The following is a 20,168-nucleotide window of genomic DNA, read 5'->3' on the forward strand; positions in this document are numbered from 1 at the left end:
TGACTGTACCTACGGGCCTAGTGCCCGATCCCTGAAGGTCTAGGGAGGAAAGGATGGGGGGGGGGGGTGAGATCAGCCTCACCTGGTCCGGGTCATCTTCTATCAGGAGCACGGCGTCTTCCGGCCTCTTCCGCAGCCACCGGAGCTCTTCTCCCTCCGTCCGGCTCTTCACTGCTCTTCAGCGCGGCCTCCCTCTTCGGCGCCCGCCCGGTGTCTTCTGCGCTCTTCCACGCGGTCGTCTTCTTCGGCTCCCGCCCGGCGTCTGACTTCAGATGCCGGGGGCGGGGCCTATGACAATGCCTATGCCAATCGGTGCTCGCCGCGCCATCTTCTGATTGGCCGGCACCCCGCGAGCCGTGACTGGCTCGCGGACGGCGGCGTATTTGAACTCCCGCCGCCAGCGCTTCAGATTGGCTGCCAAATCGGCGCCAAGTTTGAAGCACCGCTGCCCGTCGCTACTTCCAGTCTGGTGCAGGGAAACACCTGGTCCCTGCACCGGACACCCGTCGCTTACTGACAGGCGCTGGGGACAGACACACTGCCCCAGCGCCGGCCACCGCTGTACTCTGCAGGGGACGCAGATCCCCTGCACCCTGCCGCTCTGATGTGCCCTGGAACACAGGGCACATCTCTACAGCAGTGGCAAACGCAGGATTTCCATGAGGGGGGTTTCCGCACATGTATGTATGTATGTATGGGCCCCGAAACGTTGATATGCTGTGACTTTGCATCATTACAATTTTTTGACAAAATCTCTGAGTGCTCCTGCCTTTTTTACTGGTATTACAATTAATTATAGAGGGCACCTCAGTATCATTTTGTATGTCAGGAGTGCCGGACCGCCATACATACACGTACTGTAGCATACTTACAAAATCAGCATACACACACTATACATGCACACAGCATAGATGCATACACACATACAGTCTACAGCACACATACATACACACACAGTATACATGCACACAGCATACATAAACACAGTGTACAGTATACATGCACGCAGCATACATACATATATACATACATACAGCCACACACACAGTATACATGCACACAGCATATATACATACATACACAGTATAAATGCATACATACATAATATACATGCATACATACATGCAAACAGCATACATACACAAACAAACAGTATACACACACCATTAAAATGAAGCACAGCCATCCACATGTCACTCACACTGCTGCAGTAATAGGAACAGTATTTCACTTACCCAGCCAGCATATTTTATTACAGACCACGACTCACCCCCGAGATATGTGACAAGCACCTTGACTGGCTTGCCCAGTGCCCTCACGGTAGATGCGTGCCCTCACCAGGCTCTCTGTCTCTCTCAAATAACCCACATCCTGCCTGGGAGGAGCTGCGCGCTGTCGCTGCAGCTCCCCCTACAGGAACCCAGCAGCCAACTTCATTCACTGGTAGTGTAAGGAGAGAGCTGCTGCTGCAGCCGCGTGGGTGCAGCATGCCTGAGCTCCTCCTTACTGTGTACACACACACACACACGCGAAAAGAATCGGTAAGCAGCGCCGATGGATCGGCGTCCAGGGGGGGGTTTCTAGGTACTCGGAACCCCCCCCCCTGCATGCGCGTGTGTACAGCACCACAGATTGGATCGGAAGAGAGATCCGATCTGTGGCGTGGCAGGGGGCCCTTTTGGAAAGGGGGGCCCGGGGGTACGTATCCCCGGGACCCCCCCCTTAATCCGGCTCTGCCTGTCCCTGGCGGAGGAGAGCCATCCAGTCACAGAAACCTTAGATTTCAGGTGAGTATATTTTTTTATCCGGCACTCCCACTAAACCCACTCACAGCCTGTCACCCTATATCCACTACCACCACTAACAGCCTGTCACCCCGAACCCACGACACCCCCTTCTGCTCACAGCCTGTCGCCCCACTCCCATTGACCCCAATCGGAGCCTGTCACCCCATTCCCGCTACCCCCACTCATAGCCTGTCACCCCACACCCGCTACCCCCCTTATCACTCACAGCCTTTCACCCCTCACCCATTGTCACCACTAATAGCTGCCTCTCTCTCTGTCCCTACTGTATACTCCTCCTGCTTTTGTCCCTACTATATGTTACTTCTGCCTCTGTGTCCCTACATCCCTGCTGCTTCTGTCCATACTTCCCTGCGGCCTCTCTCTGTCCATACATCCCTGCTGCATCTCTTTCTCTGTCCCTACGTTTAAAATAGGCAAAACCAGTGATAGTGGCTACCAATCACTGTTTTGGTCCTGGACAACATCCCGTGGCACCCCTGCTTGTGCCCCGTGAGGACCCAGCTTGAGAACCACTGTAACAGAATATAGCATGAAGTTGCTATAATTGCCTTACAATTTATTTAGTGAGTGTGGAGAGGCTTAAATGTCACCCCAGTTTTAAATTCTTAATTACTTCTGTCTGCTACAACACAATACTTTCTAAACTTTTTAAAGTGTTACATCCAGCTAATATAACATGTTCTGCCTTTTGTTGGTGTAACTCCATGTACATTACATTTTGAAGTATTAATCCCGCCTACTTTGGTATTGGCTCCACCTACAGTTGTTTCGGTGCCGCCCACATGAGGCCACTTTTTGAAATTTTTCCAGGGCCACTTTTGATTCCCAATCCGCCCCTGGGCTGAGGGCATTGTCTCTTTTGTCAGTCTCGGGCCCCACAATTTCTGATGGCAGCCCTGCCTCTAGCCAGGAGTACTGTTTCTTTTCCTGTTCCCTTAATGAATGTATTTGCAAGTTTGCAATAAAGGAATATATGAAAAACAATATGTGCATGTGCGTTCTTTGTTTTATTTTATTATGGAGTTATTTATTGCGTGAGTTTTTCACATTGTAATGACATAAACTTGCTTAAAAAAATTAAACCTTTCTATAATGAATGGAACAGTACAATTAAACAAATGTATTTGAAAGATCAGAAACACTTACATGTCCTGGCAGTTGTGGAGATGCCTGGCCCCACCGCAGAACCGAAAAGCACATATAATGAGATGACATATTCTGTGTTATGTACCAGGTTTTTTAGCTCATAAGAAATAAATGTACTGTTTAGCGCCAGCTGACGGGGGCGGTCCCTCCCAAAAAAGTCTTGGAGAGAAGGAAAATAAAGGTGAAGAAGTGATATATATAAAATAATAGAATGGATATAATAAACAATTATGTTATTACATTTGTTTATCCATCAAATACAGTGGTTACATAATATAGGAATAATAAATGTATAATAAAATATATGCTTTGCGAATAAGCGAATCTGCAGATTTAATGTATGTGTGAGTGCTTAAAGCATGACGGTACACTATCACGCATAACATTAAGCTGTTGGAGATGCTATCTTGATGATGATAATGATCATCCATCACTGGTATTTTACTATAGGTAAGAAAAGTAATATTAAAAAAGAAAGCACTTTATCCACGCAAGCCTCCGGGAACATGGCACCCAGTGGTGTCACAACGGGGGTGCGTCTTCCACCTAAGTGACAGGAGTCGGGTGCTGCACTGTGACATTACATGACACTGCACTCACACTGGTCTACGGGGTCAGCCCGCATCGCCGGGACCCCCGGAGTAATGAAACGAGGGATAGGCCTGCAAAGCCACTCCCACAACTCATGAGGACACACCCACTACCTGCATGGTCACACCTCCTTTTCCAATTCACAGCGCACAAGGTATACTCCCGCATCCGGTGTCACCATCATTACTGACGCCTCTGGTGGCACCCATGCCTTGTTCCCAGGGGCATCTCCAGTGTGCATGTAAATTCACCCGATGGTGACTGACTGATACGATGCCGCATCCTAGGACGCAGGTTGGATCACTACTGCAGAAGGAGGCGTCTGTTACAGCGATATCACTACTGTGATAGCATTTCCAACCACATCTGAATTAGGCCCTACATGAATTAAACTTCTACTTTGTACAGATAATTCCATGTGTGAGGTCTAACCGCTACTAGCCAATGCAGAACATCTTTCAAGGTGGAATAAAGAAGAGATTGAGCCATTGATTTATGTAAGTGTGTGGAGGAAGTTGTGGTGTCAGTATGTGCGCTGTCAGTAGACCAAGGATGCCAGTGCATGCTGCCAAAGCAAAACTAAAGGCCAGTACTCACTGCCCTATGCGGGGGAGATGTGTGCTGAGCGACTGTGACTGGATACCACTCCACACGGTAATATATGTGGCTGTGTCCAGGTCTAACTCATCTGCATTTACATGAACAATCCTTTACTGTACACAGAGTCGGACCAAGGGGGGATCACATGGGGTAAGTACCCCCGGGCCCCTGTGCTCTGTCCGTACTCTTATGTTGCAGCGCAGCCTTTGCAAGAACGATTCTCCTTGTCTTCCGCCTGCAGCACCATAGAAGCTCTGAAGACTGCTGTTAAAAGGACCCAGAGGAAGCACTACACAGCTTCCTTCAGCACTTCAGCGAGGGGACGCTGCATCGAGATAAGCTGACTCTGCTCCCAGAAGATCAGCCACATTCCACAGGTATGCATTCAGTGCTTTTACTATAATCTCTCTCTATCCCTAGTCTATCTAATCTCTCTCTCTCTCTCTCTCTCTCTCTCTCTGTTTATATATATATCTATCTAATTTCTGTCTATGTCTATATACATAAATAGCTATAGATATTAGAGATGAGCGGGTTCGGTTCCTCGGAATCCGAACCCCCCCGAACTTCAGCCTTTTTACACGGGTCCGAGGCAGACTCGGATCTTCCCGCCTTGCTCGGCTAACCCGAGCGTGCCCGAACGTCATCATCCCGCTGTCGGATTCTCGCGAGGCTCGTATTCTATCGCGAGACTCGGATTCTATATAAGGAGCCGCGCGTCGCCGCCATTTTCACACGTGCATTGAGATTGATAGGGAGAGGACGTGGCTGGCGTCCTCTCCGTTTATAGTTACTGTTAGTACTAGTTAGTTGATCTGATTGCTGCTTAGCTTATTGTGGGGAGGATTGGGGAGAGCTGTTAGGAGGAGTACAGTCAGTGCAGAGTTTTGCTAGTTTTTTTTAATCCATTCTCTGCCTGAAAAAAACGCTCCATACCATATCTGTGCTCAGCCTCAGTGTGCTGCATGATATATCTATGTATATCTGACTGTGCTGAGTGCTCACTGCTCACACAGCTGAATTGTGGGGGAGACTGGGGTGCAGTTATAGCAGGAGTACAGTGCACACTTTTGCTGCCAGTGTGACTGACCAGTGACCACCAGTATATTGTCTGCCTGAAAAAGTTAAACACTCCTGTGGTGTTTTTTTTTTTTTATTCTATAAACGCATTCTGCTGACAGTGTCCAGCAGGTCCGTCATTCATTATATTATATAAATATTTACCTGCAGTAGTGTTATATTTTTTTTGTTCATCTCTATCATCTTTATCATCTCTATATTAGCAGACGCAGTACGGTAGTCCACGGCTGTGGCTACCTCTGTGTCGTCAGTGCTCGTCCATAATTGTATACCTACCTGTGGTGGGGTTTTTTTTTCTATCTTCTTCATACTAGTAGTTTAGGAGTCTGCTGACAGTGTCCAGCAGGTCCGTCATTATATTATATACTAGGTGCTTCATCGCGCCCTACGGGCGCTCTTCACACCGTCGCAAGGGGCTACGCCCCCTTAACCCTTGCATGCCTTTCTGGGGTTTAATATTTGTATTATATGGAGTATTACCTGCATTCCTTTGTTAGTGGTTAAATATTGCACAATGAAAGGGCGTGCGATGGTGAAGGAGGCGCAGCCCCTTGCGACGGCGTGAACAGCACCTGCAAGGCACGATGTACAGAATGTAGCGGGTGCGGGGGGGACTGCGGATGGTGTCTGTAGATGCTGCGGGTGGAGGGGAGGCAGAAGTGGGGGTGGGGCCCGGATGGGGAAGGTTCGGGAGGTGCTGCGCGTGGGGGAGGGGCAGAGGAGTGGGGGATGCAGATGGGGGAGGGGTCCGGAGGCACCGCAGGTGGGGGAGGGGCAGGGGTGCCACGGGTGAGAGAGGGGCAGGTGTGGGGATGTTGTGGATGGGTGAAGGGTTCCGGAGGTGCTGTGGGATGGGAAGGGACGGGTGTGCCGGGGGTTGGGTAGGGGACCGCAGGCACCATGGGTAGGGTAGGGGCAGGTACGGGTGTTGCGGCGGATGGGAAAGGAGGTCCGGAGGTGCTGCAGGTGGTGGAGGGGCAGGTGCAGGGGTGTCATTGGTGGGGGAGGGGTGGGTGAGGGGGGGACCGCTGATGGAGGAGGGTGTCTGCAGATGCTGCGGGTGGAGGGGGGCAGGTGTGGGGGGAGACGTATAAGGGGGGTAAATGGTGGAAGGGGCCTGGAGGTGCTGTGGGTGGTGAAGGGGTGGAGGAGTGGGAGCCACGGGTGGTGTAGGGGGTCTGGAGGCACAGCATGTGGGGGAGGGGTGGAGTGCCGCATGTGGTGGAGGGGAAGGTGCGGAGGTGTGGTGCATTGGGGAGAGGTCTGGAGGCGCTGCGGGTACTGTACATGCCATAAAAGGTAGTTGGAGGGTATGCAGTAACAGGGCCAGGACAGGGGTGACAGGGTCAGTACAGGGTTGACGGGGCCAGGACAGGGGTGACGGTGCAAGGACAGGGGTGACGGGGCCAGGACAGGGGTGACGGGGCCAGGACAGGGGTGACGGGGCCAGAACAGGGGTGACAGGGCCAGGACAGAAATGATAGGGACAGGATAGGGGTGACAGGGCCAGGGTAGGGGCGGCAGGACCAGGACAGGGGTGACGGGGCCAGTATAGGGTTGACAGGGCAAGCACAGGGGTGACAGGGCCAGGATAGGGGTAACAGGGCCAGCATAAGGGTGACAGGGCCAGGAAAAGGGTGAAAGGGCCAGAATAAGGGTGGCAGGGCAAGGCCAGGGACATGACAGAACACAGGGCACGGGAGAGATTGGTATTAGGGCAAAACAGTGGTGACAGACAGATGTGTCTTACCGGAGTCACTGCTGCTGGCTGCTGCTGTTCCATTCCAACCTGTTGGGATCTGCTGCTGCTGGAGACTTGGCATGGCTGACTCTCTCAGGCTGGAGTCCTGCTTTCTCTGCCAGTCCGCATCCCTCCCCCCCTCCTCAGTCACACACCGCAGACCTCGCGCAGCTGCCGGGCACTGTGGTAAGGTGAGACTGGAAATGACTGGTTAGCCCCCAGGAGATGCTGCGGCTGGAGGGAGGAGGGGGTCATAGCATGCACATGGCGCGGACCTCACGGCTTCCGGGCACTGTAGTAAGGGGAGACTGGGAGTGACTGGTTAGCTCCCAGGAGACGCTGCGGCTGGAGGGAGGAGTGGGTCAGAGCCTGCAAGCAGCTCGGATTTCTGCAGCGCTACCCGCCAGCTAAAGTGTGTGAATGAGCTGGGCGCACTCCACTGCGGGTGGCAGCGCTGCAGCTAGCGGTGGGGTTGCCGGGGCTGGAGATAACAGAGGCAGTATGGAACCTGCACAGCGGCAGGTGCCTCACTAAACTGCAGCTAGGAAGCGTGGAGTGTGTCAGAAAATGACGCTCCTCCGCACCAGAGAGACCCTGCTGAGTATGCCGATGTGGGGGGTCAAGCACACAGTGAGCCGGTGCCCGTCTGTCTGTATGACATACCCCTCACACACCCCCATACCTCCCAAATGTCCCGATTTTCGCGGGACAGTCCCATTTTTTGGGGTCTGTCCCGCTGTCCCAGCCGCGGGTCGCAGTGTCCTGCGGTGGGGGGGGGGGGGGGGGGGGCAGTTGGAACGCTCCTTTACTCGCTGTTCTGCTTAGCAGAGCAGCGGTGAATAGTGGAGACAGAGGGAGAGGGGGCATCAGGGGGTACGGATTAATGGGGGGTTCCAGCAGCAGAGCCGGATTAAGGGGGGGGGGGCGGGGGATACGTACCGTTGGCCCCACAGTTTTAGAGGCCCCCCCGGCTGGAGTAGCTCTGTCCCAGCTCAGAAGCCCCCCCCCCCCCCGTCCTGCCAGCAACAGCGGCAGCATTGTGCTACAGTCAGCACACGCTGCTGCATATTGGCAGGTCTGTGGTGTTGCAGGGAGGCAGCAGTCTCCCTGCTTTCTTCTCCCTGTGCGGGTGTGTAGGGAGGAGCGACCACCTCCTCTGGATTTAGCCCTAGCTGAGGGGCCAAAATCCCATAAAAAAAAATAAAAACAAAAATCGGAATTTGCATAAGGGGGCGTGGCCGCGCGGGCCGCGATTAGGCCACGCCCCCAATCCCCAGCAGGCACAGCAATGAGATAGGGCTCCCCTGTATCAAGTGCCCTGGGCCCCCCAGACTCATAATCAGCCCTGGGGGCATGCCAGCAGCTCACAGAGCGCTGGGCAAGCCCCCTCACTGACGAAAACGGGGACCCTCCCGTGAAGCCACGCCCCCTTTTCGCCGAGTGTGTTTCCCTCCTTCTGCCTGGAGAAAGCTCCTGCAGAAAGCATGGAGGTATGCACCCCTGCCTGTGACATGCCCAATGCCCATGCTATCTGCTTCTGCTCCTGGTCTCCTGTAGATTTGGCCAGATCTCTGTGACTCATTTGAATAACTCCGCCCACTGTTGTGACTCCGCCCAGCGTTAGCAAATGAATCACAAGGTCACAGAATAGGGCTATTATATAGGAGATACCTGCAGTAGTGATATATATATATATTTTATATCATTATCATCTCTATACTAGCAGACGCAGTACGGTAGTCCACGGCTGTAGCTACCTCTGTGTCGTCAGTGCTCGTCCATAATTGTATACCTACCTGTGGTGGGGTTTTTTTTTCTATCTTCTTCATACTAGTAGTTTAGGAGTCTGCTGACAGTGTCCAGCAGGTCCGTCATTATATTATGTATACCTGCAGTAGCGATATATATATATTTTTTATATCATTATCATCTCTATACTAGCAGACGCAGTACGGTAGTCCACGGCTGTAGCTACCTCTGTGTCGTCAGTGCTCGTCCATAATTGTATACCTACCTGTGGTGGGGTTTTTTTTTCTATCTTCTTCATACTAGTAGTTTAGGAGTCTGCTGACAGTGTCCAGCAGGTCCGTTATTATATTATATATACCTGCAGTAGTGATATATATATATTTTTTATATCATTATCATCTCTATACTAGCAGACGCAGTACGGTAGTCCACGGCTGTAGCTACCTCTGTGTCGTCAGTGCTCGTCCATAATTGTATACCTACCTGTGGTGGGGTTTTTTTTTCTATCTTCTTCATACTAGTAGTTTAGGAGTCTGCTGACAGTGTCCAGCAGGTCCGTCATTATATTATATATACCTGCAGTAGTGATAGATATATATATATATATATATATATTTTATATCATTATCATCTCTATACTAGCAGACGCAGTACGGTAGTCCACGGCTGTAGCTACCTCTGTGTCGTCAGTGCTCGTCCATAATTGTATACCTACCTGTGGTGGGGTTTTTTTTTCTATCTTCTTCATACTAGTAGTTTAGGAGTCTGCTGACAGTGTCCAGCAGGTCCGTCATTATATTATATATACCTGCAGTAGTGATATATATATATTTTTTATATCATTATCATCTCTATACTAGCAGACGCAGTACGGTAGTCCACGGCTGTAGCTACCTCTGTGTCGTCAGTGCTCGTCCATAATTGTATACCTACCTGTGGTGGGGTTTTTTTTTCTATCTTCTTCATACTAGTAGTTTAGGAGTCTGCTGACAGTGTCCAGCAGGTCCGTCATTATATTATATATACCTGCAGTAGTGATATATATATTTTTATATCATTATCATCTCTATACTAGCAGACGCAGTACGGTAGTCCACGGCTGTAGCTACCTCTGTGTCGTCAGTCACTCGTCATCCATAAGTATACTAGTATCCATCCATCTCCATTGTTTACCTGAGGTGCCTTTTAGTTGTGCCTATTAAAATATGGAGAACAAAAATGTTGAGGTTCCAAAAATAGGGAAAGATCAAGATCCACTTCCACCTCGTGCTGAAGCTGCTGCCACTAGTCATGGCCGAGACGATGAAATTCCATCAACGTCGTCTGCCAAGGCCGATGCCCAATGTCATAGTACAGAGCATGTAAAATCCAAAACACAAAATATCAGTAAAAAAAGGACTCAAAAATCTAAAATAAAATCGTCGGAGGAGAAGCGTAAACTTGCCAATATGCCATTTACCACACGGAGTGGCAAGGAACGGCTGAGGCCCTGGCCTATGTTCATGGCTAGTGGTTCAGCTTCACATGAGGATGGAAGCACTCAGCCTCTCGCTAGAAAAATGAAAAGACTTAAGCTGGCAAAAGCACAGCAAAGAACTGTGCGTTCTTCGAAATCACAAATCCACAAGGAGAGACCAATTGTGTCGGTTGCGATGCCTGACCTTCCCAACACTGGACGTGAAGAGCATGCGCCTTCCACCATTTGCACGCCCCCTGCAAGTGCTGGAAGTCCAGTTCCTGATAGTCAGATTGAAGATGTCAGTGTTGAAGTACACCAGGATGAGGAGGATATGGGTGTTGCTGGCGCTGGGGAGGAAATTGACAAGGAGGATTCTGATGGTGAGGTGGTTTGTTTAAGTCAGGCACCCGGGGAGACACCTGTTGTCCGTGGGAGGAATATGGCCATTGACATGCCTGGTGAAAATACCAAAAAAATCAGCTCTTCGGTGTGGAAGTATTTCAACAGAAATGCGGACAACATTTGTCAAGCCGTGTGTTGCCTTTGTCAAGCTGTAATAAGTAGGGGTAAGGACGTTAACCTCCTCGGAACATCCTCCCTTATACGTCACCTGCAGCGCATTCATCATAAGTCAGTGACAAGTTCAAAAACTTTGGGCGACAGCGGAAGCAGTCCACTGACCAGTAAATCCCTTCCTCTTGTAACCAAGCTCACGCAAACCACCCCACCAACTCCCTCAGTGTCAATTTCCTCCTTCCCCAGGAATGCCAATAGTCCTGCAGGCCATGTCACTGGCAATTCTGACGAGTCCTCTCCTGCGTGGGATTCCTCCGATGCATCCTTGCGTGTAACGCCTACTGCTGCTGGCGCTGCTGTTGTTGCTGCTGGGAGTCGATGGTCATCCCAGAGGGGAAGTCGTAAGACCACTTTTACTACTTCCACCAAGCAATTGACTGTCCAACAGTCCTTTGCGAGGAAGATGAAATATCACAGCAGTCATCCTGCTGCAAAGCGGATAACTGAGGCCTTGGCATCCTGGGCGGTGAGAAACGTGGTTCCGGTATCCATCATTACTGCAGAGCCAACTATAGACTTGTTTGAGGTACTGTGTCCCCGGTACCAAATACCATCTAGGTTCCATTTCTCTAGGCAGGCGATACCGAAAATGTACACAGACCTCAGAAAAAGACTCACCAGTGTCCTAAAAAATGCAGTTGTACCCAATGTCCACTTAACCACGGACATGTGGACAAGTGGAGCAGGGCAGACTCAGGACTATATGACTGTGACAGCCCACTGGGTAGATGTATTGACTCCCGCCGCAAGAACAGCAGCGGCGGCACCAGTAGCAGCATCTCGCAAACGCCAACTCTTTCCTAGGCAGGCTACGCTTTGTATCACCGCTTTCCAGAATACGCACACAGCTAAAAACCTCTTACGGCAACTGAGGAAGATCATCGCAGAATGGCTTACCCCAATTGGACTCTCCTGTGGATTTGTGGCATCGGACAACGCCAGCAATAGTGTGTGTGCATTAAATATGGGCAAATTCCAGCACGTCCCATGTTTTGCACATACCTTGAATTTGGTGGTGCAGAATTATTTAAAAAACGAGAGGGGCGTGCAAGAGATGCTGTCGGTGGCCAGAAGAATTGCGGGACACTTTCGGCGTACAGGCACCACGTACAGAAGACTGGAGCAACACCAAAAACGCCTGAACCTGCCCTGCCATCATCTGAAGCAAGAAGTGGTAACGAGGTGGAATTCAACCCTCTATATGCTTCAGAGGTTGGAGGAGCAGCAAAAGGCCATTCAAGCCTATACAACTGAGCACGATATAGGAGGTGGAATGCACCTGTCTCAAGCGCAGTGGAGAATGATTTCAACGTTGTGCAAGGTTCTGCAACCTTTTCAACTTGCCACACGTGAAGTCAGTTCAGACACTGCCAGCCTGAGTCAGGTCATTCCCCTCATCAGGCTTTTGCAGAAGAAGCTGGAGACATTGAAAGAGGAGCTAACACTGTGCGATTCCGCTAGGCATGTGGGACTTGTGGATGGAGCCCTTAATTCGCTTAACAAGGATTCACGGGTGGTCAATCTGTTGAAATCAGAGCACTACATTTTGGCCACCGTGCTCGATCCTAGATTGAAAACCTACGTTGTATCTCTCTTTCCGGCAGACACAAGTCTGCAGGGGTTCAAAGAACTGCTGGTGAGAAAATTGTCAAGTCAAGCGGAACGCGACCTGTCAACATCTCCTCCTTCACATTCTCCCGCAACTGGGGGTGCGAGGAAAAGGCTCAGAATTCCGAGCCCACCCGCTGGCGGTGATGCAGGGCAGTCTGGAGCGACTGCTGATGCTGACATCTGGTCCGGACTGAAGGACCTGACAACGATTACGGACATGTCGTCTACTGTCACTGCATATGATTCTCTCACCATTGAAAGAATGGTGGAGGATTATATGAGTGACCGCATCCAAGTAGGCACGTCAGACAGTCCGTACGTATACTGGCAGGAAAAAGAGGCAATTTGGAGGCCCTTGCACAAACTGGCTTTATTCTACCTAAGTTGCCCTCCCACAAGTGTGTACTCCGAAAGAGTGTTTAGTGCCGCCGCTCACCTTGTCAGCAATCGGCGTACGAGGTTACTTCCAGAAAATGTGGAGAAGATGATGTTCATTAAAATAAATTATAATCAATTCCTCCATGGAGACATTCACCAGCAGCAATTGCCTCCACAAAGTACACAGGGAGCTGTGATGGTGGATTCCAGTGGGGACGAATTGATAATCTGTGAGGAGGGGGATGTACACGGTGATGAATCGGAGGATGATGATGAGGTGGACATCTTGCCTCTGTAGAGCCAGTTTGTGCAAGGAGAGATTAATTGCTTCTTTTTTGGTGGGGGTCCAAACCAACCCGTCATTTCAGTCACAGTCGTGTGGCAGACCCTGTCACTGAAATGATGGGTTGGTTAAAGTGTGCATGTCCTGTTTATACAACATAAGGGTGGGTGGGAGGGCCCAAGGACAATTCCATCTTGCACCTCTTTTTTCTTTCATTTTTCTTTGCGTCATGTGCTGTTTGGGGAGTGTTTTTTGGAAGGGCTAGCCTGCGTGACACTGCAGTGCCACTCCTAGATGGGCCAGGTGTTTGTGTCGGCCACTAGGGTCGCTTAGCTTACTCACACAGCTACCTCATTCCGCCTCTTTTTTTCTTTGCGTCATGTGCTGTTTGGGGAGTGTTTTTTGGAAGGGCCATCCTGCGTGACACTGCAGTGCCACTCCTAGATGGGCCAGGTGTTTGTGTCGGCCACTAGGGTCGCTGAGCTTAGTCACACAGCTACCTCATTGCGCCTCTTTTTTTCTTTGCGTCATGTGCTGTTTGGGGAGTGTTTTTTGGAAGGGCCATCCTGCGTGACACTGCAGTGCCACTCCTAGATGGGCCAGGTGTTTGTGTCGGCCACTTGGGTCGCTGAGCTTAGTCATCCAGCGACCTCGGTGCAAATTTTAGGACTAAAAATAATATTGTGAGGTGTGAGGTGTTCAGAATAGACTGAAAATGAGTGGAAATCATGGTTATTGAGGTTAATAATACTTTGGGATCAAAATGACCCCCAAATTCTATGATTTAAGCTGTTTTTTAGGGTTTCTTGAAAAAAACACCCGAATCCAAAACACACCCGAATCCAACAAAAAAAATTCGGTGAGGTTTTGCCAAAACGCGTTCGAACCCAAAACACGGCCACGGAACCGAACCCAAAACCAAAACACAAAACCCGAAAAATTTCCGGTGCACATCTCTAAAGATATATACTGTATGTATATAGATAAATGTATAGGCAAGTATACACTGTAGATATGTGTGTGTGCTTTTTATATATAAATATTTATATATATATATTTATGTAGTACCTGCACTGCTGCCTCAAGGTACGGGTGAAGGGGGGGCTGCGCTGGCTGACAACTGGGTAAGGGCCCCCTTGTGTTAAGTGACCTGAGCCCTGAGGGCTTTATCCGACCCTGACTGTACGCTAACTACTGTGTCTGACCATTTCCTCACCCCACATTCCACCTCTCTAAGCTGAAGGAGTCGCAAGTGTAAGATCTGTCCAAGTCTGCACATGGATTTAGGCAGTAGCAGTACAATGCCAGAGTACACATTCAGCAGTTTCATCATTCCAGCAGATCCTGATTAGTTGTGTTTGTGTTTCAGGGAATAATTTCAATATTTTCCTTATATTATTAAAGAACTAACAAAATCTATATATAAAGATTCAAATGAATAAATGTGTACCTGGAGTTGGGCCCCATACTAGCCTGTATCCTGTGGACCCAGGTACTGCATTCCATGAGATCAATGCTGTGCTGATGGTTACTGTACTTGCTTTCAGACTCTGCACTGAACTTGAAGCCACTGCAAAAACATAATGAGATTCAGCAACTGACATTAAAGACAGTGATAGTGAGAAGTGTAACATCGTGGAAACCCACTATGTGTAAGTCATGGCATAACAAACAAAAACAAACACTTTTAGGTTGTAAAAATAAGAATTTACTTACCGATAATTCTATTTCTCGTAGTCCGTAGTGGATGCTGGGGACTCCGTAAGGACCATGGGGAATAGCGGCTCCGCAGGAGACTGGGCACAAAAGTAAAGCTTTAGAACTACCTGGTGTGCACTGGCTCCTCCCCCCATGACCCTCCTCCAAGACTCAGTTAGGATACTGTGCCCGGACGAGCGTACACAATAAGGAAGGATTTTGAATCCCGGGTAAGACTCATACCAGCCACACCAATCACACCGTACAACTCGTGATCTAAACCCAGTTAACAGCATGATAACAGAGGAGCCTCTAGAAAAGATGGCTCACTACAGTAATAACCCGATTTTTTGGTAACAATAACTATGTACCAGTATTGCAGACAATCCGCACTTGGGATGGGCGCCCAGCATCCACTACGGACTACGAGAAATAGAATTATCGGTAAGTAAATTCTTATTTTCTCTAACGTCCTAAGTGGATGCTGGGGACTCCGTAAGGACCATGGGGATTATACCAAAGCTCTCAAACGGGCGGGAGAGTGCGGATGACTCTGCAGCACCAAATGAGAGAACTCCAGGTCCTCCTCAGCCAGGGTATCAATTTTGTAGAATTTTACAAACGTATTTGATCCTGACCAAGTAGCTGCTCGGCAAAGTTGTAAAGCCGAGACCCCTCGGGCAGCCGCCCAAGATGAGCCCATCTTCCTTGTGGAGTGGGCATTTACAGATTTTTGGCTGTGGCAGGCCTGCCACAGAATGTGCAAGCTGAATTGTACTACAAATCCAACGAGCAATAGTCTGCTTAGAAGCAGGAGCACCCAGCTTGTTGGGTGCATACAGGATAAACAGCGAGTCAGATTTTCTGACTCCAGCCGTCCTGGAAACATATATTTTCAGGGCGCTGATAACGTCTAGCAACTTGGAGTCCTCCAAGTCCCTAGTAGCTGCAGGCACCACAATAGGTTGGTTCAGGTGAAACGCTGAAACCACCTTAGGGAGAAACTGAGGACGAGTCCTCAATTCCGCCCTGTCCGAATGGAAAATCAGATAAGGGCTTTTAGAGGATAAAGCCGCCAATTCTGACACGCGCCTGGCCCAGGCCAGGGCCAACAGCATGACCACTTTCCATGTGATATATTTTAACTCCACAGATTTAAGTGGTTCAAACCAATGTGACTTTTGGAACCCAAAAACTACATTGAGATCTCAAGGTGCCACTGGAGGCACAAAAGGAGGCTGTATATGCAGTACCCCTTTTACAACGTCTGAACTTCAGGGACTGAAGCTAGTTCTTTTTGGAAGAAAATTGACAGGGCCGAAATTTGAACCTTAATGGACCCCAATTTCAGGCCCATAGACACTCCTGTTTGCAGGAAATGTAGGAATCGACCCAGTTGAATTTCCTCCGTGGGCCTTACTGGCCTCGCACCACGCAACATATTTTCGCCAAATGCGGTGATAATGTTTTGCGGTTACATCCTTCCTGGCTTTGATCAGGATAGGGATGACTTCATCCGGAATGCCTTTTTTCCTTCAGGATCCGGCGTTCAACCGCCATGCCGTCAAACGCAGCCGCGGTAAGTCTTGGAACAGACAGGGTCCTTGCTGGAGCAGGTCCCTTCTTAGAGGTAGAGGCCACGGATCCTCCGTGAGCATCTCTTGAAGTTCCGGTTACCAAGTCCTTCTTGGCCAATCCGGAGCCACGAATATAGTGCTTACTCCTCTCCATCTTATCAATCTCAGTACCTTGGGTATGAGAGGCAGATGAGGGAACACATACACTGACTGGTACACCCACGGTGTTACCAGAGCGTCTACAGCTATTGCCTGAGGGTCCCTTGACCTGGCGCAATACCTGTCGAGTTTTTCCCAACGGTTTATAATCATGTGGAAGACTTCTGGGTGAAGTCTCCACTCTCCTGGGTGGAGGTCGTGTCTGCTGAGGAAGTCTGCTTCCCAGTTGTCCACTCCCGGAATTGCTGACAGTGCTATCACATGATTTTCCGCCCAGCGAAGAATCCTTGCAGCTTCTGCCATTGCCCTCCTGCTTCTTGTGCCACCCTGTCTGTTTACGTGGGTGACTGCCGTGATGTTGTCCGACTGGATCAACACCGGCTGACCTTGAAGCAGAGGTCTTGCTAAGCTTAGAGCATTGTAAATGGCCCTTAGCTTCAGGATATTTATGTGAAGTGATGTCTCCAGGCTTGACCATAAGCCCTGGAAATTCCTTCCCTGTGTGACTGCTCCCCAGCCTCGCAGGCTGGCATCCGTGGTCACCAGGACCCAGTCCTGAATGCTGAATCTGCGGCCCTCTAGAAGATGAGCACTCTGCAACCAACACAGGAGGGACACCCTTGTTCTTGGTGACAGGGTTATCCGCTGATGCATCTGAAGATGCGACCCGGACCATTTGTCCAGCAGGTCCCACTGGAAAGTTCTTGCGTGGAATCTGCCGAATGGGATTGCTTCGTAGGAAGCCACCATTTTACCCAGAACCCTTGTGCATTGATGCACTGAGACTTGGCTCGGTTTTAGGAGGTTCCTGACTAGCTCGGATAACTCCCTGGCTTTCTCCTCCGGGAGAAACACCTTTTTCTGGACTGTGTCCAGGATCATCCCTAGGAACAGAAGACGAGTCGTCGGAACCAGCTGCGATTTTGGAATATTGAGAATCCAATCGTGCTGCCACAACACTACCTGAGATAGTGCTACACCGACCTCCAACTGTTCCCTGGATCTTACCCTTATCAGGGAATCATCCAAGTGAGGGATAACTAAAATTCCCTTCCTTCGAAGGAATATCATCATTTCGGCCATTACCTTGGTAAAGACCCGGGGTGCCGTGGACCACCTGAAGGATCCAGGGGTCTACTTGCGAGTGAGCCCACTGCGCGCTAAAATTCATTGAGACGGGCCCCCCACCGTGCCTGATTCTGCTTGTAAAGCCCCAGCGTCATACTGAGGGCTTGGCAGAGGCGGGAGAGGGTTTCTGTTCCTGGGAACTGGCTGATTTCTGCAGCCTTTTTCCTCTCCCTCTGTCACGGGGCAGAAATGAGGAACCTTTTGCCCACTTGTCCACGAAAAGACTGCGCCTGATAATACGGCGTCTTCTCATGTTGCTCCGCATCACCTGACCACTGTCGTGTCCATAACCCTCTACTGGTAGAAATGGACAACGCACTTAGACTTGATGCCAGTCGGCAAATATTCCGCTGTGCATCACGCATATATAGAAATGCATCTTTTAAATGCTCTATAGGCAAAAATATACTGTCCCTATCTAGGGTATCAATATTTTCAGTCAGGGAATCCGACCACGCCAACCCAGCACTGCACATCCAGGCTGAGGCGATTGCTGGTCGCAGTATAACACCAGTATGTGTGTAAATACATTTTAGGATACCCTCCTGCTTTCTATCAGCAGGATCCTTAAGGGCGGCCATCTCAGGAGAGGGTAGAGCCCTTACAAGCGTGTGAGCGCTTTATCCACCCTAGGGGGTGTTTCCCAACGCACCCTAACCTCTGGCGGGAAAGGATATAATGCCAATAACATTTTAGAAATTATCAGTTGTTATCGGGGGAAACCCACGCATCATCACACACCTCATTTAATTTCTCAGATTCAGGAAAACTACAGGTAGTTTTTCCTCACCGAACATAATACCCCTTTTTGGTGGTACTCGTATTATCAGAAATGTGTAAAACATTTTTCATTGCCTCCATCATGTAACGTGTGGCCCTACTGGAAGTCACATTTGTCTCTTCACCGTCGACACTGGAGTCAGTATCCGTGTCGGCGTCTATATCTGCCATCTGAGGTAACGGGCGCTTTAGAGCCCCTGACGGCCTATGAGACGTCTGGACAGGCACAAGCTGAGTAGCCGGCTGTCTCATGTCAACCACTGTCTTTTATACAGAGCTGACACTGTCACGTAATTCCTTCCAACAGTTCATCCACTCAGGTGTCGACCCCCTAGGGGGTGACATCACTATTACAGGCAATCTGCTCCGTCTCCACATCATTTTTCTCCTCATACATGTCGACACAAACGTACCGACATACAGCACACACACAGGGAATGCTCTGATAGAGGACAGGACCCCACTAGCCCTTTGGGGAGACAGAGGGAGAGTTTGCCAGCACACACCAGAGCGCTATATATATACAGGGATAACCTTATATAAGTGTTTTTCCCCTTATAGCTGCTGTATCTTTAATACTGCGCGTAATTAGTGCCCCCCCTCTCTTTTTTAACCCTTTCTGTAGTGTAGTGACTGCAGGGGAGAGCCAGGGAGCTTCCCTCCAACGGAGCTGTGAGGGAAAATGGCGCCAGTGTGCTGAGGAGATAGGTTCCGCCCCCTTATCGGCGGCCTTATCTCCAGTTTTTCTATGTATTCTGGCAGGGGTTAAATGCATCCATATAGCCCAGGAGCTATATGTGATGCATTTTTTGCCATCCAAGGTGTTTTTATTGCGTCTCAGGGCGCCCCCCCCCAGCGCCCTGCACCCTCAGTGACCGGAGTGTGAAGTGTGCTGAGAGCAATGGCGCACAGCTGCAGTGCTGTGCGCTACCTTGTTGAAGACAGGACGTCTTCTGCCGCCGATTTTCCGGACCTCTTCTGTCTTCTGGCTCTGTAAGGGGGCCGGCGGCGCGGCTCTGGGACCCATCCATGGCTGGGCCTGTGATCGTCCCTCTGGAGCTAATGTCCAGTAGCCTAAGAAGCCCAATCCACTCTGCACGCAGGTGAGTTCGCTTCTTCTCCCCTTAGTCCCTCGATGCAGTGAGCCTGTTGCCAGCAGGTCTCACTGAAAATAAAAAACCTAAAACTAAACTTTTCACTAAGCAGCTCAGGAGAGCCACCTAGTGTGCACCCTTCTCGTTCGGGTACAAAATCTTAACTGAGGCTTGGAGGAGGGTCATGGGGGGAGGAGCCAGTGCACACCAGGTAGTTCTAAAGCTTTACTTTTGTGCCCAGTCTCCTGCGGAGCCGCTATTCCCCATGGTCCTTACGGAGTCCCCAGCATCCACTTAGGACGTTAGAGAAACAAACGGAAGGTATACAGCACAACTATTCTACTGTAATGTAGGCTTGTCATCATAAGTAACATTGCAAATAATTTGATTATGGGATGATTTAATTTCCTCACAGTACATGAGTTTAACCAATTGGTTACAATTTGTAATGTTTAGGACAGGTAACTATAGCCGGTATTCAATTACTAGCGATCATTAATTGTGGGATTTTGTGTCAACGGGGGCTATTCAATTTGCCTCGATAAGCAAAAGCAAGCAAAATAGGCAGGTGAAGCAAAATCCCTGAACATAGATTCGTTTTTGTCTTAGAACGGGGCTGTTTCTTCGGAAAACAAACAGGTTTCACTGAGCCAGTGTGTTTTTGGAAGAACTTTTTTTTTTCTTCAGGTGACCTACTTGGATAGCCTGAA

At 49.8% G+C, this 20,168-nt stretch overlaps 1 protein-coding gene across 1 annotated transcript in view; it reads right to left on the reverse strand.

The window, feature by feature from the left end:
- LOC134934577 (collagen alpha-1(VII) chain-like) overlaps nt 1-20,168 on the reverse strand; it is an 817,258-nt gene that overhangs the window by 737,926 nt on the left and 59,164 nt on the right. The window contains exons 13-14 of the mRNA XM_063929986.1: nt 14,473-14,592; nt 2,955-3,113 (exon numbers count right to left, since the gene is read on the reverse strand). Of these exons, the coding sequence (XP_063786056.1) occupies nt 2,955-3,113; nt 14,473-14,592 (279 nt within the window). The remainder of the gene's footprint in view (nt 1-2,954; nt 3,114-14,472; nt 14,593-20,168) is intronic.

The sequence above is a fragment of the Pseudophryne corroboree genome, chromosome 6, assembly GCF_028390025.1.
Source record: "Pseudophryne corroboree isolate aPseCor3 chromosome 6, aPseCor3.hap2, whole genome shotgun sequence".
In the NCBI taxonomy this organism is placed as follows: Eukaryota; Metazoa; Chordata; class Amphibia; order Anura; family Myobatrachidae; genus Pseudophryne; species Pseudophryne corroboree.